The 20471-nt window shown below is 45.1% G+C and overlaps 1 protein-coding gene across 1 annotated transcript in view; it reads left to right on the plus strand.

Moving 5' to 3' along the window:
- Positions 1 to 20471, plus strand: part of NECAB2 (N-terminal EF-hand calcium binding protein 2) — a gene marked incomplete at both ends in the record, with an annotated part of 75017 nt that overhangs the window by 24189 nt on the left and 30357 nt on the right. The window contains one exon of the mRNA XM_082289968.1: positions 13545 to 13653. Coding sequence (XP_082146094.1) covers positions 13545 to 13653 — 109 coding nt within the window. The remainder of the gene's footprint in view (positions 1 to 13544; positions 13654 to 20471) is intronic.

The raw sequence follows: 20471 nt of genomic DNA on the forward strand, positions 1-20471 counted from the left end.
CTGTCCATGTGCAGAGTGGATCCTGAGTTTTCTTTCTTGGTTGCTGGGTTATGTTTACTCCTGCTGTAGTACTCCTGTACTCCTGAGCAGAATAGAGCAGGGCTGTGCTCCCAGCTTAGGGCTCCCCAGCTTTGGGAATAAAAGATGTTAGCAATTTGGGTTTCTATGATTTGCTTCTATAGCATTTCCTGGCATGGCACTTGTGTGAAATCTAGATGCTATTGGGTTTTGGTGGGAGGTTTTTTGGTATTGTTTCTTTTTTTTTAAACTATAAAAAGATTCCAGTGATTTTGTTACCAGAGCCTGAGGAAGCAGAAGAGAACTCCAATGAGTATGGTTTATCTTGTAAACTGTTATGCATAACCCTAAGTGCTGGAGGCCCTCAGTGCCACTGCTCTCCTGGGTAAATTTGGTTCTGCCAAAAGCAGATGGGTCATGCTTCACCCTTATGTCAGACAGCTTGTGTGTCTTGACTTCCATGGGCCACGTTGCTCTTTTTCTCCTTCTGCACAATGCATTGGTTTCTCAGCTGCTTTTTCACACCAGCTGCCAGCGCTTCCCCCTCTTCTCTCCAGACATCACCTTTGGGTTTCATAAGACCTTAAAGAGAAAAGAAGAGATGAGAGCAGCAGTTCCCTGTGCAGAGGCTGCAGACAGTGCTGTCCTGCTGGGTTTCAGCATGCCAATATGATCAGTGTTCCCATGCAGTGGAGCACTTGGATCCGGGTTAAGCCTGGGTGGTGCCTTGGGGAAGTTTTGCATCACAAGGTTCTGCAGAAGGGTCTGGAAGCATCTCCCTGCACTGTCCATGTGCCTCTCCTTGGGATCTGTCTGATCCCAGGTTCTCAGTTATGCTGGGAAAGGCTGCGTGCTGCTCCAGGTCGCACGGCTGCAGCAGATGCTGCTGAGATGGCGTGGAAAAATTGTGAATTCAGCAGACGTTAAGTAGCACACAGCATTAAAAATTCACAAAGACTTCTCTGAAACACTGTCTCCCAAAAAAGCATTTTAATGAGCTGCAGCAGGGCTGGGTGAGGGAGTATGGAGACCCTTCCCCAGCACTGTGTTAGGAAACAGTCCCATGCACAAGTCACCCCAGTGGTTTGTGCATTTGTGGTTCTCAATTTTCAGTGAAAAACTGCAGCAGAGGGTTTTTTCTGTTCTTTTCCTATTTAGAAACTCAGTGACAACTTGTTCAGGTTTGCTGTGGAAAAGCAGACTAAAAACTGAGAGGCTGTTGTCAGTGTTCAGGGGAAGATATAAGGATTAAACTGAAACAAAACTTGAAATACTTTAGGTCTGGGATTTTCAAATATTCCTTTGAAAGCTTTCTTTAAGAAGAGAAGCAAGATGACCCCATTTTTCCCTGGGGGAAAACCCAAAAAAAACAACGACTTGTAGGCATTTTTGCAGTGGCTTTGTCCTTCAGATACCCTTTTTTTCCTCATCTTTGATTTAGCCAAATTAAAGCAGGCTGAGTTGAACCACAGAGCCCGCGGGTCAGTGACTGGGATACTGAGGACGGAAGGAACTGATGGGAGATGCTGAGATGGGCGGGGGCCAGGGGGGGCTTCACAGCAGGAGCCTTGAGTTGGCACACAAGTTTGCCTCTGCCTTTTGTGCTGGCACCAGTGGGGCTTGCCTGCTTTTGCAGTTCAATCTGGGACAGAGCCCGCGGAGCAGGCGCTGTGGGGATGCCCTGCCTTTCGCAGTGCGAGCCGTGACCTACTTGTGAAAGCAGTGCCCGTGGGGTGTGGGTCGGGGGGGTTCTGCCGTGCAGCTCCTGCTGCAGTGATTCTTGTTCTTAATGTTTTCATCGTTTGTTTGAATTTGTGTTTTTTCATTTGTACTTTATTCTCTACTACACAGGTCATTGCAGAAAAGACAGCAAAATACCTTATGTTTCTCCTCCCTTAACCAAAAAGGTGGATAAGAGTTCTGGGGGTTTTATAACCTAGTTTTGAAACAAACTACAAAAGCTAAACAGAGAAGATATTAATGCTGCAGCTTTGTTAAAAGTAGAAATCTGTGATTAAAGAGGTGCTTGTTTAATTTGCTGGGGCAGAAAAAACATGTTTAGATTTTGTTTTTTCTTTGCAATCTTTTCAGAGCAGATGTGCCTTCCCTGCAGGACTGCTCTGTTCTGTGCTGCTCAGATGCTTCACTGGAGCAAAAGGATGGAAGAGTGTAGAAAAGATCTGCATTGTTTGCCTTAGATGTTAAATATCCCTGACAGGGCTGAGACACCCATCCTGCCCTGGACAAATAGCTGGAGACACTGAGCATAGGGCTTCCATTTTTGCTGTGAAAATAAACAGGAAATGCAGAAGCTTATTAAGTGGAAGCATTAAAATAAGAGCAACTGTGGTGGATTGAGTGGGGTTTGGCTTGGCTGCTCTCTCCGTGCAGCCATGGGGAGCCAGGACAGACCATGCTGGAGACTTGCAAGAGCACTCTGTGGGGAGGGACCACTTTGGCTCTCATTTATACTGGGTCCTGAAGGAAAGACTACCCTGAAAAAAGATTTAGCTATTGGCAAAGGGATTTTTCAGAGAGGGACCATCAAACATGAGCAGTTGTTTTGTTTAGAGCCTGAAACTTTTTTAACAGGGATTTTGAGACCACTGAGTTTCAAGAAATGAAACATTAGTGTTGCAGAAGGTCAGTGATGTAGGTTTACACCTGGACTTCACGGTTCAGGGGTTAACATCAGGAAGCAAGTAATTAATTACGCAGATTCTGCATTTGCTCTTCAAACACCTATTGAGCCCTGGCACAGGGAGCTGAATGTCCTGTATGCTGCAGATGATAAAGCAGTAGGTGAACTTCTTCTGCCTTTTGAGAATGAAAACGAGGAATCTGCTTTTCATGTCAGTTTAATTTGCTGTCTTCATCTCTGCGCATCTTGTTAGCTGAATGGAAAACTGTTGATGCTGCCAGTGCAATCTGGATATTGTTCCATGGGGCTGCAGAAAGCGATGAGTTTGTAGCTCTCTAATCTGCAGTAATTTGCTGCTAATTTGTCAACAGCCAACACCTCCAGTGGCCACCACATGGAAACAGCCCCACTGCCTTCCTCTGGTCAGTGTTAGTGAAAGGTGACTTAGAGCACTGCTTCTCATGCATTGCAAGGGTTTTACTAAGCACAGGATAATGCTTATTTTACAAGGGGGAAACAAAATCACAGAACTGTTGCAGTGACAGAACCCAGGTGAGTTTTCAGGTTTTCCCACAGCTCATTCCTGACATGCTACCATGCCACAGGGACCCAGCACAGTCATTGCACCCTGGGCACTGCTTCTGGCTGTGGTACTAAATCCTTCAGCTGGGCTGAAATGCAACTTCTGCTGTCAGAGATCAGGAAATCAAACCAGGTGTTATGTTTTATCTCTTGCAGTAGCCTTAGCTGAGCACTGTGCCTCCCTGGGTAGGGCAGCAGCTGAAATGCTGCCCGTGGCTCCTGTCCAGGCTGTCCCTGGGAGAGGCTGCTGTTGTGGTGTGGTAGCAGTGATCCCCACGAGCAGCTCCCAGGGGCTGGTGGCAGTGATCCCCACGAGCAGCTCCCAGGGGCTGGTGGCAGTGATCCCCACGAGCAGCTCCCAGGGGCTGGTGGCAGTGATCTCCATGAGCTGCTCACGGAGCAGCCTCTGGCAGCATCACCAGGCTGTGCCCAGATCCAGTGTGGTGCTGCAAGCCCTGCCAAGAACAGCCTCAGCCCCAGAGAGGTTCTCTCCCTGCCATGCCCTCGCCACACCAGCACAACACTTTTGAGAGGTAACACCATGCATTTTCATGATTTTTTCCTCTTTTGCTCAAACACTTGCCTCTTCCTCATTTTGAAGCTGAGTGCTGAGTATAATGAGCTGAAAATAATGCAAACCCTGCCCTGGCCCTCTGAAATATTCATCTATCTGCACGTTAAAAAAAGCAAGTGAGAAGGCTGTTTAATGAGGAACAGAGGGGAATTAGGGCTGTTTGGTGTCTGTTTCTGAGCTTTCCAAGAAATCTGGATTTAATAGGCTGTTGCAGAGCTGGGGTGTACTGGAGTTGGGAGTGTTGGCTTCTGCTTCAGCTTGATTGAAACTTCCTGATCAATCATCCCAGGTTTACCTTTTCTTTTGATGTTTCTGCTAAAATATAATGATTAAGTTTGAAAACTTTGGAGCTGGCAATATGCCTGGAGCTGATAGTTCACAAACGTTTCAGCTAGCACATTTCCACTCGGGCACAGAGCAGAACTACATACATTGCGTTTCTAAATCTGGGCTCCGAGTTTTCCTCAATCCAAAGAGAGGACATCAACTTGGCAGAGGAGGGTGTGTATGGACTCCAGTGTGTTTTAGGAAAGCAGGAGGTTACTGTCAGTAAGTAATGGTGTTTCCCCATGTCTTAAGACGAAGGACCTGCTATCTAAAATTTTCCTCTTTCTCTCTTTCCTGTTTGCCATGTATGTGCATCCACAGCTGCTTCTCAAGGAGTCTGAGAGCTGTATGAGCTCCATGGTCTGGGTTTGCTGCTGTCAGTGCACTGAGCTGTTCCTTAAACTCAGTGGGATACACAGAACATCCTCTGCTCCAGCACCAGAGCTGCTCTGCGCTTGCTGTGGCTGTTCCAGCAATTTCCTGAGAATATCAGTTGTACTCTCCTGGTCTGTCTGGGTGCAGGAGGTAACTGTAGCTCCAGGCACTGCTTTCTAGCAAAATGAAGCTTTTGTCTGCCCACCTGGAGACAGAAATCAAATAAATAATGGAACCATAGAATGATTTGTGTTGGAAGAGACCTTAATGCTCATCTAGTTCCAATCCCCTGCCACGGCAGGGACACGTCCCACTAGACCAGGTTCCTCAAAGCCCTGTCCAGCCTTGCCTTGGACACTTCCAGAGATAGGAAGTGACCTGATAAGCTTCAGAAGTGGTATTTTGACTTGTCCCTACAGAGAAACCCAGGTTTTCCTCCTTGCTGCTGAAGGGCAGGCGCTGGTGTGTGTATGTGACCTGTCCCCAGCCAGCCTGGGCAGAGGGGACTCTGGAAGATGTTACCCAGGGTAGCTTCTCAGAGGCTTTTTTTTGATATGGTGAAGGTCACTTGGAGTTTAGACAGGCATGAGCTCCCTCAGATCCCATATTATTCTTGTAGGAGACCTGAAGGACAGCACACCAAGTGCTGCAGTGGTTTTACATCTCTGCCCATCACCCCAAGATTTCTGCCTCTCAGCAGAAATCTCATCCAGTGGGCTGCATCTGGAGGATCACCATGGCATGGCAGGAGAAAGAGCCTTGCAGCAGCTTGAAACCATGCATAGCTTTTGATGTGTGAGTGGGGAATTGCAAAAAAGTCTCCCAAATAAACCCACTGCTCTACTTTGATGTGGCAGGGCTCAGGAGGAGATTTAAATATCTCTCCATGATTCCCAGGCCACCTCTATTTTGCACACAAAGAAATGCTTAACCTTGCAGGGAATTACGTATCACAATGCAGTTTGCTGATGGATAAAAACTAACTATTTTTTGCATAGGAAAAGAACAGCTGTGCTATTTAATAATGTAAGTATCCAAATATCAGTTTTTCCTCCTGCTATTTATTTTATTGTATTTTTAATTGTCTGTAGTAATTCCTGTCCAGAATAGTTGTTTTTAGGGCACTGCAGGAGGCAGGTTCTGCTCTCTTTTAGCAAGGCTCCTGGTAATTTTGCCTTAAATACAAGGAGGAAGTTTTGAAGTCAGGATTTACCACCTTGGGATGGTTGAAGCACAGAGTGATCTCATATTAACAACAAGCTGTGCTGTCTTTGTGTTCCATTTTCACTTTAGATCAAATATTTAGAGGGCCTGTTTGTAGCTCGTGGGCTTTGACTGGGGGTTTTGTATAGGAAAGGTTGCTGATGTTTTTTAAATCACAGAATAATTAAGGTTGGAAAAGCCCTCTAAGACTATAGAGTGCCCCTGGGGTCTATCACTGTGTTCTCGAATGCCACACCTACAAGTCTGTTAAATACCTTCACAGATGGTGATCCCACCACTTTCCTGGGCAGCCTGTTCCAGTGCTTGACCATCCTTTCAGTGAAGAAATTTTTCCTAATATCCAGTCTGTGCAACTTTTTTCAGGAAGGTGACTGAAGATGGGGTCTGCAACAAGGCTGCCTGGGCAATAAACAGAAAGTTTGGGGATCAAGTAGTAGGGATCAAAGGTTGACGGTGTTGCAACCACTTCTTTCTTCCAGTCTCCTCTTAAACATAAATTTTTATTTTGTATAGCTGTGTCTACAATGTCTTACATGTTACACCTAAGAGTTCAAATAAAAAAAGAAGCTAGGAAGTGTGGGGAGGGGAGATACTGAAGGCACTTCAATGAAGAAGGAAGTAGATGTTCAGGATGACAGAGAGGGTGAGACTGAGTAACAATGGAGAGAGCAAGACAGGTGTTTGGACATGTGAAGAGCCAAAGTCTTTGGGAGAGAGAATGAGGCTGTTTGGGCCAGGAGATTGCGAGCTCTGCACAGCAACTTTCTGCTTTGCTGTGCTGGCCTGTCCTTGTGTAACTCACAGGGCAAAGACTTTAAATGAGTAAATAAATCCGAGGTGCTAAAAAGCCATGGTTGTTCAAAGTCAGCCATCCATTTAATAGCACCCAATATAAAAAGGCAGTGTCAGGTCAACCAAGATGAAAAATAACTGAGATGCAGTGGCAGTTGTATGTCTGGAGCTAAGCTGGGTCTGCTGATGACTGCAACATCTTGGAAACAGAGATTTCCTGATGGGGGAGAGTGAAGGAACAGAGGTGAAGGTATGTCCCCAAACCCTTCAGCAACAACTAGAACAGCAGTGTGTTGTCAGCATTATTCTCATACTAAATCCAAAGTACAGCACTGTACCAGCCTCTAGGAAGAAAAGTAACTCTATCCCAAACAAAACCAGGACACTTTATTTATTTATTTATTTAAGGTTATGTATTTATGGTATTTAGCCCAGAGGTCTGCTTTGTGCTATGACACTGACCTTGGTGCACAGCCGTCCAGGGTGCCTCCCCTCCAGCCCCTCTTGGCTGCCCAGGCTGGAGCCCAAGGAACCCCTTGAGAATTCACCTATTGCCTCTCAGAATGAATTCTTTGCCAGGACGTTGCTTGCTGCAAGCTCTGGTTTCCTTTCCTGAGCCTTTTCCCACTGCTCTGCCCTGAGCCAGACCAACATGTTTGTGTACACAGGGTCCCAGGGCTCAGCTCACCTGCATTCTGCATGAATAATTGCAGAGCTGCAGCACGTGGAGGGGCTGACTCAGTGCTTTCCTTGTGCCACTACAGATGTGAAGCAAATGCATTGAGATCAGCTGTTGACAGTAATTTTCTTTTTAAACTGCAAGCAAATCACTTGGATAGTGAGAGGAAAACTGAAACAGGTTACCTCCAGTTTTCTGGAGGAAAATGGTGCATGGAGAAAACTTTGTGGACTACAGGCATTTCTGTCTGAATCCTCTTGTAACTGTTTAGGTGATTTTTGCTATAACCTTTATTAAGCAGCAATTGCCAGGCTACTTACACCCTGAGGAAGTCTAACTCCAGCACTTAATTTGTAAACAGCTGGGAATTTTTTTGGAAGGCATTCCTAGATACCTGTGATAAAACGTCCAAATTCAATGTAATGGGTAACTACAGAAAAGAACCCCCCACATTTAAATCAGGTCATTACAGCAGGGTGAGAATTATGTGGGAAACTGAAAAAAGTACAGTCTTCACAAAAGATAGTGGGAGAAAATGTGCTATATCACTCCTGCATATCTCCCTACCTACCAGCTTGCATTTGACAACTATCTATAGCTGCCATTAAAAATAATTTCAAAATTGCTTCTAACTCTAGGATGACAAAAGGCTTGATTTCATGATAAAAGCTGAGCAGTTTGGGGAAAATTCTGACATGCTAATGGACATTGCTTAATGCCCAGACTATTTCTGATGGGAATGAGGTTCAGTTTTCTGACTACAATGAAAATCCCATTTTTCTCCAGTCCAAATCCTACAGGGAAGATTCCCGTCCATTGTCTGCTTGGTGCATGCACCATTACCCATTGCCCTAGACAAGAATCAGGCTTTATGTCATTCCTCACTACCTTAAACTGGCTGATGTGGTAATTTTGAAACGAAAGTCACTTTTCCCCTATTTTAATGGAAATGGAAAGGCTAATCCTGTGACAAAAAGGATTCTCAGTCCTTCTATCAAGTGCCTCATCCAGGCATAGAAAGGAAAGATGCTCTGGGAAGATAAAAATCCCAAAGGTTTTTATTAACACATGGCACAAAGATGGTGATGCTGGAAGCAGGGCAGCATGTGGCATTTGCCAGTGAGCTTGGGTGAGTGTGCCCAGCCTGCCCCAGAGCGAGGAACACTGGGGGCTGTGCCCGTGGGAGCTGTCGTGGGGTCACTGGCAGAAGATGGAAGACACCACCTCAAACCTGTGTTAATGGCAAGAAGGCGAAGGAGAGGATCATGCCCAGTACACACAAAAGCATTGATCAAGTGTTTCTCAGTGAGCTGAGAAAGCAAAACCCCAGACCCCATAGTTCAATCCCTTGCTTTGTCTGTATGTGAAACTGTCTTCTGTGCCAGCCTCGGCATTCCTGTACCAGCATCCCCCAAGAGGTGCCACCAGCACTCCCAGCTGGCATTAGAAATGCACAGGAGTACTCCAAATAGAGACTATCTGCTATGTTGGAAATCTGTCTCTCAGGGTACCTGTTCAGATCACTTGGTGTGGTACTGACCCATGTGAAAACAGCTGTGCTGGGCATTAGTGAAGTTTCAAAATTTTGGAGTCATTCTGTAAATTTCTTTCACTAGAAAATTACTGTAATTGTAGTAATTCCTTGTAATGATGTGTGGTACATCTCATTAGCAAAGCCACTTGCAGGGGCTCTCTTCCAGTGGCAATGGCATCGTCCTTGTGTGGAGCCACCCAAACATGGGCTGTGCTGCTCCTGTGGTTCTGCAGCTTCAGGCAGGTCTGGAGGTTAATCACCAGCCCTGCTTCCAACCAAGTGCTATTGCCCCCATCAGAACTCTGTGAGGCTGGAATTAAAGTGGCTGGGTAATTTTTTGTTGGCTGCTACGTGCCTGAGCAAGTGGCGAGGAGCTGCAGATGATTTTTGGACAGGACTGGCTGATGCAGAGAACGCACTCCTTCTTAGCCCAGTGGAAAGGTTCATCACAGATCAGATCTGTGGGCCTGGAGGTAATTTTTCCTAACAGCCCAGGATGGAAGCTGAAGCCCATAGTCCCCTTTGTTTTAATGAATAAAGTCTGTCCTCCTGGCTTCTGAGGGGGCTGGATGAAAGCTTCAGGGTAGAAGCCAATTCCTGTTCTTGCTGGCTCATGTATCTGCACAGGCATACCCCCAAAAAAGAAGAAAAAAAATAGAGTTATCATTTTTATTCACAGGCTACAATAAAATCCAACTTACTTACCCATAGCTCATGGGCACTTGCAAGTAAGCGAAGCTTAGAGCATTTTAGAACTCGCAGAGAAGTAAAAGTAAGTAATGAAGTATATTCATAATAATAGCTAGAAAATATATTCATAATATATCTGGAAAATATATGAGCAGTCTCAAACTCATGTAATTGAAAACAGATTTAGAAAACTCAGGCTCAGAACAGTGACCTTATTTTGTAGCTGCTTTAAGCTATTTGTATCACTGAGTGAATTTCCAGAAACTCAGCCATCAGATTTCCTATACTTTGGACGAATTATGATCTCAGGTTGATTTTTCCCTGGGCTGTGTTAGCAGGTGAGAACAGCTTGATTGTGTGAGTCGGAAGGTGTAAAAGCTACTTCTGGACTCCTCACATTTTCATGATGGCAAATGGAGATATAATAACATCCCAGTTGGGGTTTTCTGATGTTCTCTCTTATGTCCTTTACTCTTCAGTTACTTTTAACTTTGATAGCTCTGTTGGGCTGGCAATTTGCTTTGGTCTTTGCCTGTGATTGAATTATTTTGAAAAGCTGGGGTAAAATGAAGATTGCTCTCTTGGGAAGAAATGATGGCAGGATAGCTGTGGCCTGATTATCTCTTTTCTCAGCCGATCAGTGCAAGGGAGGTGATTTCTAGTTAGTGGCACTTGTCCTTGCTGGCAGCTAGGTGTTAACTTCAAGCACTGGGTTTAAAGGGGAGGGAGGTAGTCAGTGGAAATAGGTTGTCCACCTTTTGTATGGTTGTCCAGATAAAAAAGTCACAAATATTTGTGTAGATCTAGATCTCTGGATTATAAGATCTTAACAATCTAGATCTCTTTGAGATCTCTAGATCTTAAAAATGATGGAAACTTTATTTGGTTTAGTGAGATTTGGTGAAGAATCTCAATTTTTCTATCATGCTTCCTATCAAAAGTTGCTCCCAAGGGCTGAAAGGTCCCAGACAAGCTCTACAGGGCAGGGTGTGGGTGAGGCTGAACCGTACAATTGAGGCTCTGGTACAGCCCCTGCCTGTCCATCTGGAGAATTTGTACCTTTTGAGCCCAGCAGCTTTCAGCAAAAAGCTGCTTTCTGGAAGTCTTATCCATTCTCTACTGGGTGCACACACTTCTGCTGTCAGAAAAAGCTGTGACTGTCCTGATAAGGCTCCTCCTGGACCACAGTGTCCCATCAGCTCTTACTTATCACAGCGACTGCCAGCCAGGGGACCTGGTGTTGGTGGCATTGTGGTCAACCCTCCTCGACCAGGGCTTTTTAACAGTTTAATTTGAACTGGCAAATCCCAGCCCAGTCTGCTTCCTCTTATCACCCTGAGTTCCCTGAAGGCATCTTTGCTTGCTGGGCTCCAGAAACCCAGGCTCTCAGGCTGTTCCACAATTATAGATATGCAGCTCAAGGATTATCTTGTTACTCAGAAAGGCTTTTGCTTTGTGTGTTTGCAGACAAGTATTCCAGTTTGTATTAAATGACAATCAGCTTTAAGCTGACTGGTACTTGGTGCTGGTGGTTCTGGGGGGGAATGAAAGTCCTGAGCACTGCTTGCAAATAAAATTGGTACTTTTATTCAGATTCTGTGGGGTCAGAATACTTTTATTCAAGCAGTTCTGTGGGGTCTCTAGACAATAAAAATTAGATAAAAGTCACTGTCATCTCCTTCTTCCTCTAGATCCTTAAATCATCCTCTTTTTTCATTACTTTGGGCTGTTAAATGCCAACAAAAATTCAGTGTGTGTTGGTTTCCAGTGATCTGACATGTCATGGTAGTTGGTATCTGTTCTACCTGTTCTTTCTGGAGGCTCTGAGATAGGAGGCAGAGCAGTGTTTTGGCACAGATTTTAAACACAGACATTTCAGAGGCTGCAGCAAAAATGTGTCCTGGAGCGTACTACTTAAAAAAACCCTCAAAAAACCCAGACCAAAACAAATCAAGCAAGAGTAAAATGAAAGACAGGAGTTATAAGATATAAACTAGATAAAGGCCATGGATTTTTTGCCTTAAACTTAGAAACACCTTTTTTTCAGAGTTAAGCAAACTGTAAATTCAGATCAAAGTTCTCTCCTGAAAAAATACCCACTTCACCTTACAGTTTCTCTTTCCCAGTAAGGTGATTTATGTGACTTTTCTGGGAATTTATTTCTGCCTGCCCTCTGTGTGGAAGGACAGTTTGAAGGTGAACAGTTGCTAATTTATGGTTTACAGGTAAAATGTTCCACATATAAAGAATTGTTTAGCCCTTGTGGGATAGAAATGCTGTCATCCTTTTGATCTTGGTGTTTGAAGATGAGCATTCATTGCCAGTCAGGATCAGAAGAAACCAAACCTTGATCTTGGCTGGGATACTGCATAAATAGGAGCACTGAGGGGGAAGAGCTTCTTATCCAGCTCTGCAGTATGAAGAGGTTGAGATGGGTGGTGTGGAGGGGGCTCCTGCTCTGGACAGTCTTTTTATCTCCTTTGGGGAAAGAATCTCACCACTGGGTTAATCTCCAGGTGACACAGGTGGGATGCTTCAAGCAGTAGGCTCCTGCTGAAGTACAGGTGCTTTAGTGTTCTGTAATCAGAAACAGAGAGCAGATTTGGGACCCATTCCCTGAGCTGTGCATTGGTATTCTGCACCCTGCCTGCTGCAAAGAGGTCACATTTTGGGGAAGGAGTGCAGAAAAACAATAAAGGCAGCTGGACCCTTTCTGCAGCCATTGTGGTGCTCTGGAAGTGGTGCCCTCTTCACCCAGGGCTGCTGTAGACTTTGTTCTCCTGCTGTGTTCCTTTCATAATTGCCAATTAAATGGGCATCTTAGACTCAGTTTATCATTGTTCTAAATTTGTCTATGCCAGGCAAGGGAAACTGGGTTAGCATTTGGCAATGCAGGTATGTTTAAAGAGCAGCAGACTTACTTTGGGGAAGAAATATTGATGTGTATGTGGAGAGTTGGCTAATTTTGTCCTCTAGCATCATTTCCTGAAAAAGAAACAACAGGGTTTATTATTGATTTGATTAAATAATAAATGATACATTGTCTTAGCACAAAGTAGGCAGCATTTCCAGTCTGTGACTCTTCTGTGGATATGAAGGGAAAGATTTTAAATAATATGTGACCTGGGGTAGTCATTCCCCCCCAGGCACTGCTGCACACCAGGGTCTGGCGTCAGCAGCTTGGACAAGAAATGATAAATTAAAGTTTCTTTAGAGCTTCTTTTGTCTCTCTCCTGTTGCTTTATTGCTGAACTTCACAGGAGCTTTCTCACAGCCAGCTCTGTGCCTGTCCACAGTGCTTGGTAGCTGCTGTTTAACATTTCTGTCCAGAGCAGGGAGATGGACTGTGCTGGAGAGGATGCAGCTGGATGGAGATGGCAAAAGATACTGCTGGGTCTGTTATAATTCCAGCCCAGGGTCTTTTCCTATTTATTAAATGTCCCTTAATGAGTGTCCTGTGTCATTTGAGCATAGGGTAGACAAAACACTCCATAATCTCTTAAATGTAATTCAGTTTTAGGATGAACCTTAACAGTTTTTCCTCTTTAGGTTTGAGCCAGACTTTGGCTTAATAGCCCAATTAGTTGCCAGTGGCCAGTGTATCCATACCCAGGAGCACCTTCATCTGGCCCTGGGTCAGCCAGAGCTGCAGGGTCCCACCCTGAGACCCGCTGCCTCCAGGCAACAACTGACAGAACGAGAGGACACAGTCTTAAACTGCCCCAGGGGAAATATGGGTTGGATATTAGGAATAAGTTTTTCACAGTAAGAGTGGTTAAATACTGGAATCGTCTGCCCGGGGAGGTGGTGGAGTCACCATCCCTGGATGTGTTTAAAAAAAGATTGGATGTGGCACTCAGTGCCATGGTTTAGTTGAGGTGGTGTTAGGGCATGGGTTGGACTCGGTGATCTTGAAGGTCTCTTCCAACCTGGTGATTGTGTGATTCTGTGACTCTGTAAGATCTGCACTGGTTGAGGGCCAGTTTTGTAGAAGCATTTGGAGATAATTTTGGTGTAAGTACTTAAATCTGTAAATAACTCTTGATTTTCAGCCTTGTCCCCCTCACTTGTCCCCTTTCCCTAATGGCAGCTGTGTCACTGTTTGCAGATGATGGGAAGCTGTCCCTGGAGGAGTTCCAGGCCTTCTTTTCTGATGGGACACTCAACGAAGAAGAACTTGAGAAGCTCTTTCATGCCATTGACTCAGACAACACTAAGTAAGTTCCCTGTGCTGACACCCTTCCATTTCACAGAGTGTGGATCATGGCAGGGGTGTGCAGCAGCCATGCTGTGCTTCTCTGGAGAGCTGAGCTCCGCATGGGCTGCAGGGGTGCAACTTGCTTTGCAGAACTTTGCAAAATCTTTGTTTCTGCTTGATTCGTGTCTCATCCTGACAGCCATTATGACTTCTTTTGTCTTGGTGGTTTTTTCAGGCCATTTCCTTTAGTGAAACCTGACCTTTACAGCATCTGAAACTATTCTTAGTTTGATGTGGGCATTTAAATACCTCTTTAACTTTTTCACTTTATCTAAAAGCTTTGCTGTGCTGTAAAAGGCAATGGTGTGAATCTCTCTAAGCACAGACCTATCCTGCCTCTTTGTGATGTCTCTGTATCCCCTGCACCTGGACCATGCCTACTTCACCTCCAATCCAAAAAACCCCTGGAAACCAGTGATTGTTCTAGCACTTAAAGAAACGAGCCCCTTTACCTTCAAGGTGAGATGTTGATCCAAGGTGTGGATGCTTTGCCCCTGCTCTGTTCCCCACAGCCCAAGGTGGCTGTTCTGGCCACACAAAGCCTGGCCAAGGCAGTGAGGGCTGGACCCAGGAGCACAGTCAGCATTGTGGCTACAACAGCAGCAGGGAAAAACGATGGCAGAGGAGGGCTCTAGGTGTGCCTTTAGTTGGACATGACATCAAAGTTGAAGCTTAAATATGGCACCTGACTGCTCTCCATGAGCGTCAAGCTTCTGCAGGCTGTGCCAGGCTGTCAAACTGAGCTGACAGACTCGTTAGCAGCTGATGTTTCCTTCCCCTCCCTGTCCTGGCTGTCTCTCCCTCAGTGCTCCCTCTGCCTGCCTTTGCCTTTGGTGGGGTCTGAGGTGTCTGTGAGCTCCCTGACAGTGTCTGGTGCCAGCAGCATTTGGGATCAGCCTGAAGCCATGGTTTTCCAGTAGGAGACTGCCAGCAGGCAACAGCAGCACTGGGCACCAGCACAAAGGGCACAACCCACTGGTGGGTTTTCCCTTTCCAAGTGGAATCTGTCTTCAAAAGCCTGAGTGGTTTTATCTATTTGAAAATACAAGTAAAAAACATCTTTGAGTCACATTCTAGTGTGACTCCTATTCCTCTGGAGAGAAAAAAATCTGTCCAAAAAGCAGAAGAAAAGAGAATCCAATTTTAAATGAGAAGTCTTAAAGCAAGTGCTTGAAAAATAATAATCTGGTTAATTCTGAAGCTTTCTGACAGCAGGGAGATGGAGTTTTGCCCATGTGAGTGGTGCTTTTTTTGCCACTCATCCAAAAAATCCCCTGGAAAGCAGTGACTCTGCTGGAGGGCACTGGCACCTAAGCAGCAGCTGTAAAACTCATCAACACAGTACAGGGACTGCTGAAGAATTTCCAAGAGCAAAGTAAATGTGAAGTTTCTCAAAATCATATCTTTTCAATGTGTGTACTTCCCAAAGTTTATTCCAAGGTCAGAAATACCGAAGACCAGCTTGATACTTACCTTTCCCTGAACCAAAGAAAGTTTAGTGATTTTATTACTAAAACTATCTGGGAAGGATCCGTCCTTTCTAAAGGCTCTTCTTCCAGCTCCAGGTGATGCTCCCAGGTGAACTCTCAGTAGACTCTGGGACTTGGGGGCTCACCTGCCTCTGTACTGAAATAATTTATAATTTATAGCATTGCCTGAGTCTGCCAATGCCCACGTGGCCTTTGGAAGGAAGGAGAGGGTTGATGTGCAATCCAGGGCATGTGGGGGTGAGTGTGGGGACGTTTCTTCTGGTCTTCTTGAAACAGGAAATCGGATTGCAGCCCATTTTTTGCTTGGGAATTGTAGGGAATTTGCAGCTTGCTCCAAGCCTTAGTAAGGGATGTCTCCTAAACTGGACAGAGAGAAAATGTGCTGTTTGTAAATGCCATGCAGCAGTGCTGTTGGCAAGGGGTCTCGTTGAGCAGTTCCCAAGCGTGACAAGAGCTCCCACGATTTGGTAGGATTTGTCTTTAGCCAAGCTGCCTTGATACAGTCATCAATACCTGTTAGGGACTGATACTTGCAGAGAGCAGCAGACCATCTGCTGTTCTTGGCTGGAAGGAAAAGCAATGAGTTGGTCACGCTTCCAAGTTAAATCCTTGCATGAATTGGCACTTGTTTATTGATTTAGAAAGCATAGACATCTATAGCAAATTTATCAAGTTGGGGAAGGAAAGTATTCCTTGTTTTTAATCTGCAAGAGCTGTCTCAGTCTCCAGAAAACCTATTCAGAGCCAGGCTTCCTTCTTCAAAATTGTTTTTGACTATGAACTGAGTAGTTTGCTTGACTGCAGTCCTGCGTCCAGTACAGTCCTTCAAGTCCAAGTCATGTGTGCTTTTCACCTTGCTGTGTCTTTTGTTACCCTCACAGTAAATTGCCAGGTCTGTGGGAGCTTGGGCAGGGGGGATGCTGCCTCCAGCAAGCCCAGGCTCTGCTGTCGCTGTGCAAGAGAAGTGGAGTGCAGCCTTCATTTTTCCATTTTACAGGGAAACGTAAGAACATTATCAACTTTATCTTTCTCAAAGGCTGTTTGAATTACAGTTTTTGCTATTTGATAGAAATTTGTTTATTTTTAATTTTTTTGATACTCTCTTTTATCTCCCCATTTTTCTCATATTGGCCATTGTGTTTGTTTAGTGTGCAAAACAAAGTTTGTTTATTGAGATTACATTACAGCAAGAGTAGAAAATGAAGAAAATTATGTTCCTGCTGATTATTAGTAATTGCTGCTACCAGCCAATTACGAAATGTTGATTCAATTTCCTGGAGTATTTTTAGAAGCAGAGAGCTGCCTTGTGGGAGTAGAGAAAATGAATGTCTGTACCAGTTTCTTGACTGGGATTAGCTGGGGAGACAGTGGGAAAGAGAAAAGCTGGGCAGAGGAGTGGGAGGATGAGGTGGGTTATGGGTGAAGGAGTAGCTATGCTGCTCTGCAGAGTCAGTGCTGAGGTGCTGTGGCTGGAGGAGTCTGTGCTTCAATCCCGGCATCCTAGAGCCCAGAGAGACATCACACTGACAGCAGGGTGTACTTAGGAGGATGCTGAACTGAAAAGAGAGATTCCAAAATAACCCAGCAGCGTTAATGAGCTTCCTCCTTTCTTCTTGACTGCCTGGGAAGTGCCTCTAGGAGGTTGATGGTGTGGGGTGCTGGGCACGGGCTTCAAAGCCCCACCCCAGGGTTTTATTACCAGGTATCTCCATGCAAGAATTATGCTGTAGATCCCATCATCACCAGGTAATTCATCTGGCAGCAGGAATGTGCAAAATGTGTCATGTGTTTCTCTTGGTGTTTTTTTGGCAAAATTATATTCCTAAAGATGCTGTTACTTAAAACCAACTAAGAAGTCGCATTTTTCTCTCTGTTTCTCACACGGTCTGCCCTCCTTCTCTCCTCCTAGCTGTAGCAGGAGGCAAGAACCAGACACTGCTGGGTGTTTTTTCACCACTGGTTTTAGCTGTTATTTCAGGTGGTTTCAGCAGTGCTCCTTGGGGGGCTGCCTGAAGATTATTGGAGAGGTTATGTTACTATTAATACCAAGGCTACTGGAACAGCCCAAATAATCTGCAAAGTATGTTCATGTGATGTATGGACATACATAACTAAATAGATACTTCTTGTTTAGTGGCAGAAATGGGCTTTATAACACATTGGGTTAATGGTTACCTGGGAAATCCAGTTTTATTTGCAGAGTTATCTACACACTTTCTTACTTTTTCTAAAAAGATGTATCAATTTCAAAAGGTAAAAGTCATTTCAGATGTAAAACCAAACAAGTTTTAGGGTCACAAATGAACAGATGAAACCCTTTAAAGGTGTTACTGTGATACTGGACAAAGCTTGCTTTGTCTGACTCACAGCTCTCATCTTCTGCCAGCTCTCTGGGCTGGCACTAACTCCCACTCTGCATCCCCTTGGAAGGAAGAAGCACCTCTGAGCCCTTGGGAAAGCACAGGGATGTCAGACTTGGCTGTTGACCGAACAAGCGTAGTCCTTGCAGAGGATTTTAAAAATTCTTTTTCTATCTCGTGCATTTTTCATAGCTGCAGAGGACAACCCTTTGGGGAGAGATCTGCTCACTGGGGCAGGACTGCTCCAATGAGCTGTACAGGCCCATTCACAAGGAGACAAGGACATGGCTTTAGCATTCTGCTGCTCTGTCATTTGTTATCTCTTTGCTAGGCTTACAGCTAGTCTTTTAATGGCTTTATTCTCCACCTCTCCCCGCTCTAAATGAGCTCTTCTCTCCAGTGGCAAACACTAGAAAAGGCTGGAGTGTGCAAGTAGGATAATTAACAGAAGCTTCTCAGAAGCCTTTGCAGCTTCCCCAGACTGTCACTTTTGCCAGAGGATTGTGACAAAAGGAGAACTGAAGCCTCTTGAGTTCTCCAGCCTGTACTGCACCTGGCAGTGCCACCTCCCATCCTTCAAGGCACTGACCTGGGGCAGGAGGTGGTCCAGAGGGGTAATTGCAGGGGATGGAGGGGAAAACTGATCACCTGCCTTTGAGATGCTGAACAATATCCTTCTTGAGAATATGAAGCCACCTTCCTCCTCTGACCCCTCAGCTGCTCAGGTACCACAGGGAGCTGTACTATAAATCACAGTAATTTGGGGTCACTTCAGGGTGCAGAGATGCAGCAGGGTATGGTCAGGGTAGCTACCAACCCATTCAGTTCCCGAGCTGGGGGGACATGGGCAGGGCCACCTCAGAAGCAGCTAATGATCCTAATGAGCTTCTCTGCCTGCACTAATTAGTCCCACAGTGGAGCAGAGTGTGTCGGGCTCCAGAGCACTCTGCCGACACAGCTGTGCTGCTTCCAGCAGTGCATTCAGCTCCAGCACTTTGAGGGACCCACAATGCCAGTGAGGACAGGGTGGAAGCTTTGGACTGCCCCTGCTCTTACTGGCATCAGCAGGGCATTTGTGGGGCCAGAAGCTCTCAAAATGAGTCTTACAGTTTCCACAGATTAACTTTGATTCTCTGTTACTTTGAATGTGTCAATACCCAAAGGTGAAGATGAGTTTCTCAACACCCTCCTTCCAGCACACAGTCCTGCTCCAGACCTGAACACCTTCAGGGCCTTCTGGACAGCAGCCTGCTGTCCTTCTGCTCCAGTCCTTATTTTCCTCTGGTGGAAAGGGTCTGTTACTGCTTTGTTTGGATGCCACAGTCCCTCCAGGCACTACTCTGAGGTGCTTTGCCTTCCTCCTACTCACCCCAGGTCTGGTGTCCTTTGGGTGAGAAGTCTCCATCTGAGAGGATCCCTGCACGTAGGGAGACTTCAGGAGCAGTGCTCTGCTGCCCTTGCTTTTCCCTGGGTTTCTGCAGTCCAGTCCTCTCAAATTTGATCAGAAAGTGCTTCTAATTCTTTAGCAAGAACAATGATGATTATGACTGAATATTTTTTCCTGATCCTCCCTCTCTCTCCCTCCCTAATCTTGGCTATTTGCATTGCAAACCTGATTCAGTGGCATGCTGGATTTGTCTGAAGCCTGCACAACAGAGATGGCTGTGCCCATTGAAACCAGCTTCACTTCTGAATATGGAATGTTCTCAATTAGCTCCCTGGGAAACAAACTACGGATGGTTTAATCAGCCAAGATCTTGATTAACTGATTCAAGAGACAGTTCTTGTCTCTTCTGAAAGGGACAAAATGATTGCACAAAAATTACATGTCTTGCTCTAATTTCTGGCTCTCAAGAGCATGGGCATTTGGTGGATTTTGTTTATGTGGAAGATGGTTTTGAGTCCCAGCTTACTCTTCTCTAAACATGTCATTTAAACTATACTGTGCTCTATTTTTCTTTTAGGTGAAGAAATACTTGGTGCCAAAGCTGGTGCTCAGCATCTGCAAGTAGATAGAGACACAAAACATCTCAGGCTCACCAAAGAAAAGGGGCTTTAAAAACAAATCACTCTGTGGGAAGGTCATTGTGAGAAACACAAAGCTGAAAAACTGCACAGAATCTTGCTTGAACTAACATTTGAGAACATTTTTCTATTTCTAATCCTATTTCCCAGGTGTTTTCCCAGGCAGGCTCTCTGCTGGGTCCCTGGGGAGAGCCTGTCTGGTAGTGAAGGAGATTGGCTCTGGGAGCAGCTGGCTGGTGTTTGCTGCAGAGTGCGAAGATTGGGGAGGGTTTATCTGCACAAATGGAGTGAAGAAATATCACATCAGAGACTTTTCTAGCTGGGAAAGGGGCTCAGCACCTTATTTTTTGGATTGTTCAGGGCCATTCTGCCTCACAGGTTTTCCGTTCTAGGGAATAGAAAGATAACAAGATCTTGTGTTAAAACCATAAAAGTGACTGAGATATTTAATTCTAACCAACCACTTGTGTTTGAGTAATATTTGAGGCATTCAAAGAGATTGTAGACTTTGCTTTCAGCTCCAATCTTGCAAATTTATGGGGCTTTTTTTCTTGGTAAATATACTTAGGGCACCAGCATCAAGCAGCAGACGTGTCCAGCTGTTCTTTGGTAGGCAGAGCAAGCTGTCTGCCTTGGGACTGGATTTGGGAGGAGGATTTTTAGATAATTTTTCAATGGCAGGAGAAAAGAATGAATGAGAAACAAAGATATTGGGGAAAATACAGCAACAGAATCCAGGGATTTCTTGCTTTACTATTCTTTTACTAGTTCCCTGCCAGTTGTATGTTACATATCCAAACCTGCACATTTGTTGCTCTAATTTCTTCCTCTCCTACATACAGTTTTGGCAGTAAACAAGATACCTGCAAAATCTAAAAGGAGAAGAAGGCTGATTTAATTTT

This window comes from Coloeus monedula, assembly GCF_965178545.1.
Source record: "Coloeus monedula genome assembly, chromosome: 13".
NCBI classification, from domain to species: Eukaryota; Metazoa; Chordata; class Aves; order Passeriformes; family Corvidae; genus Coloeus; species Coloeus monedula.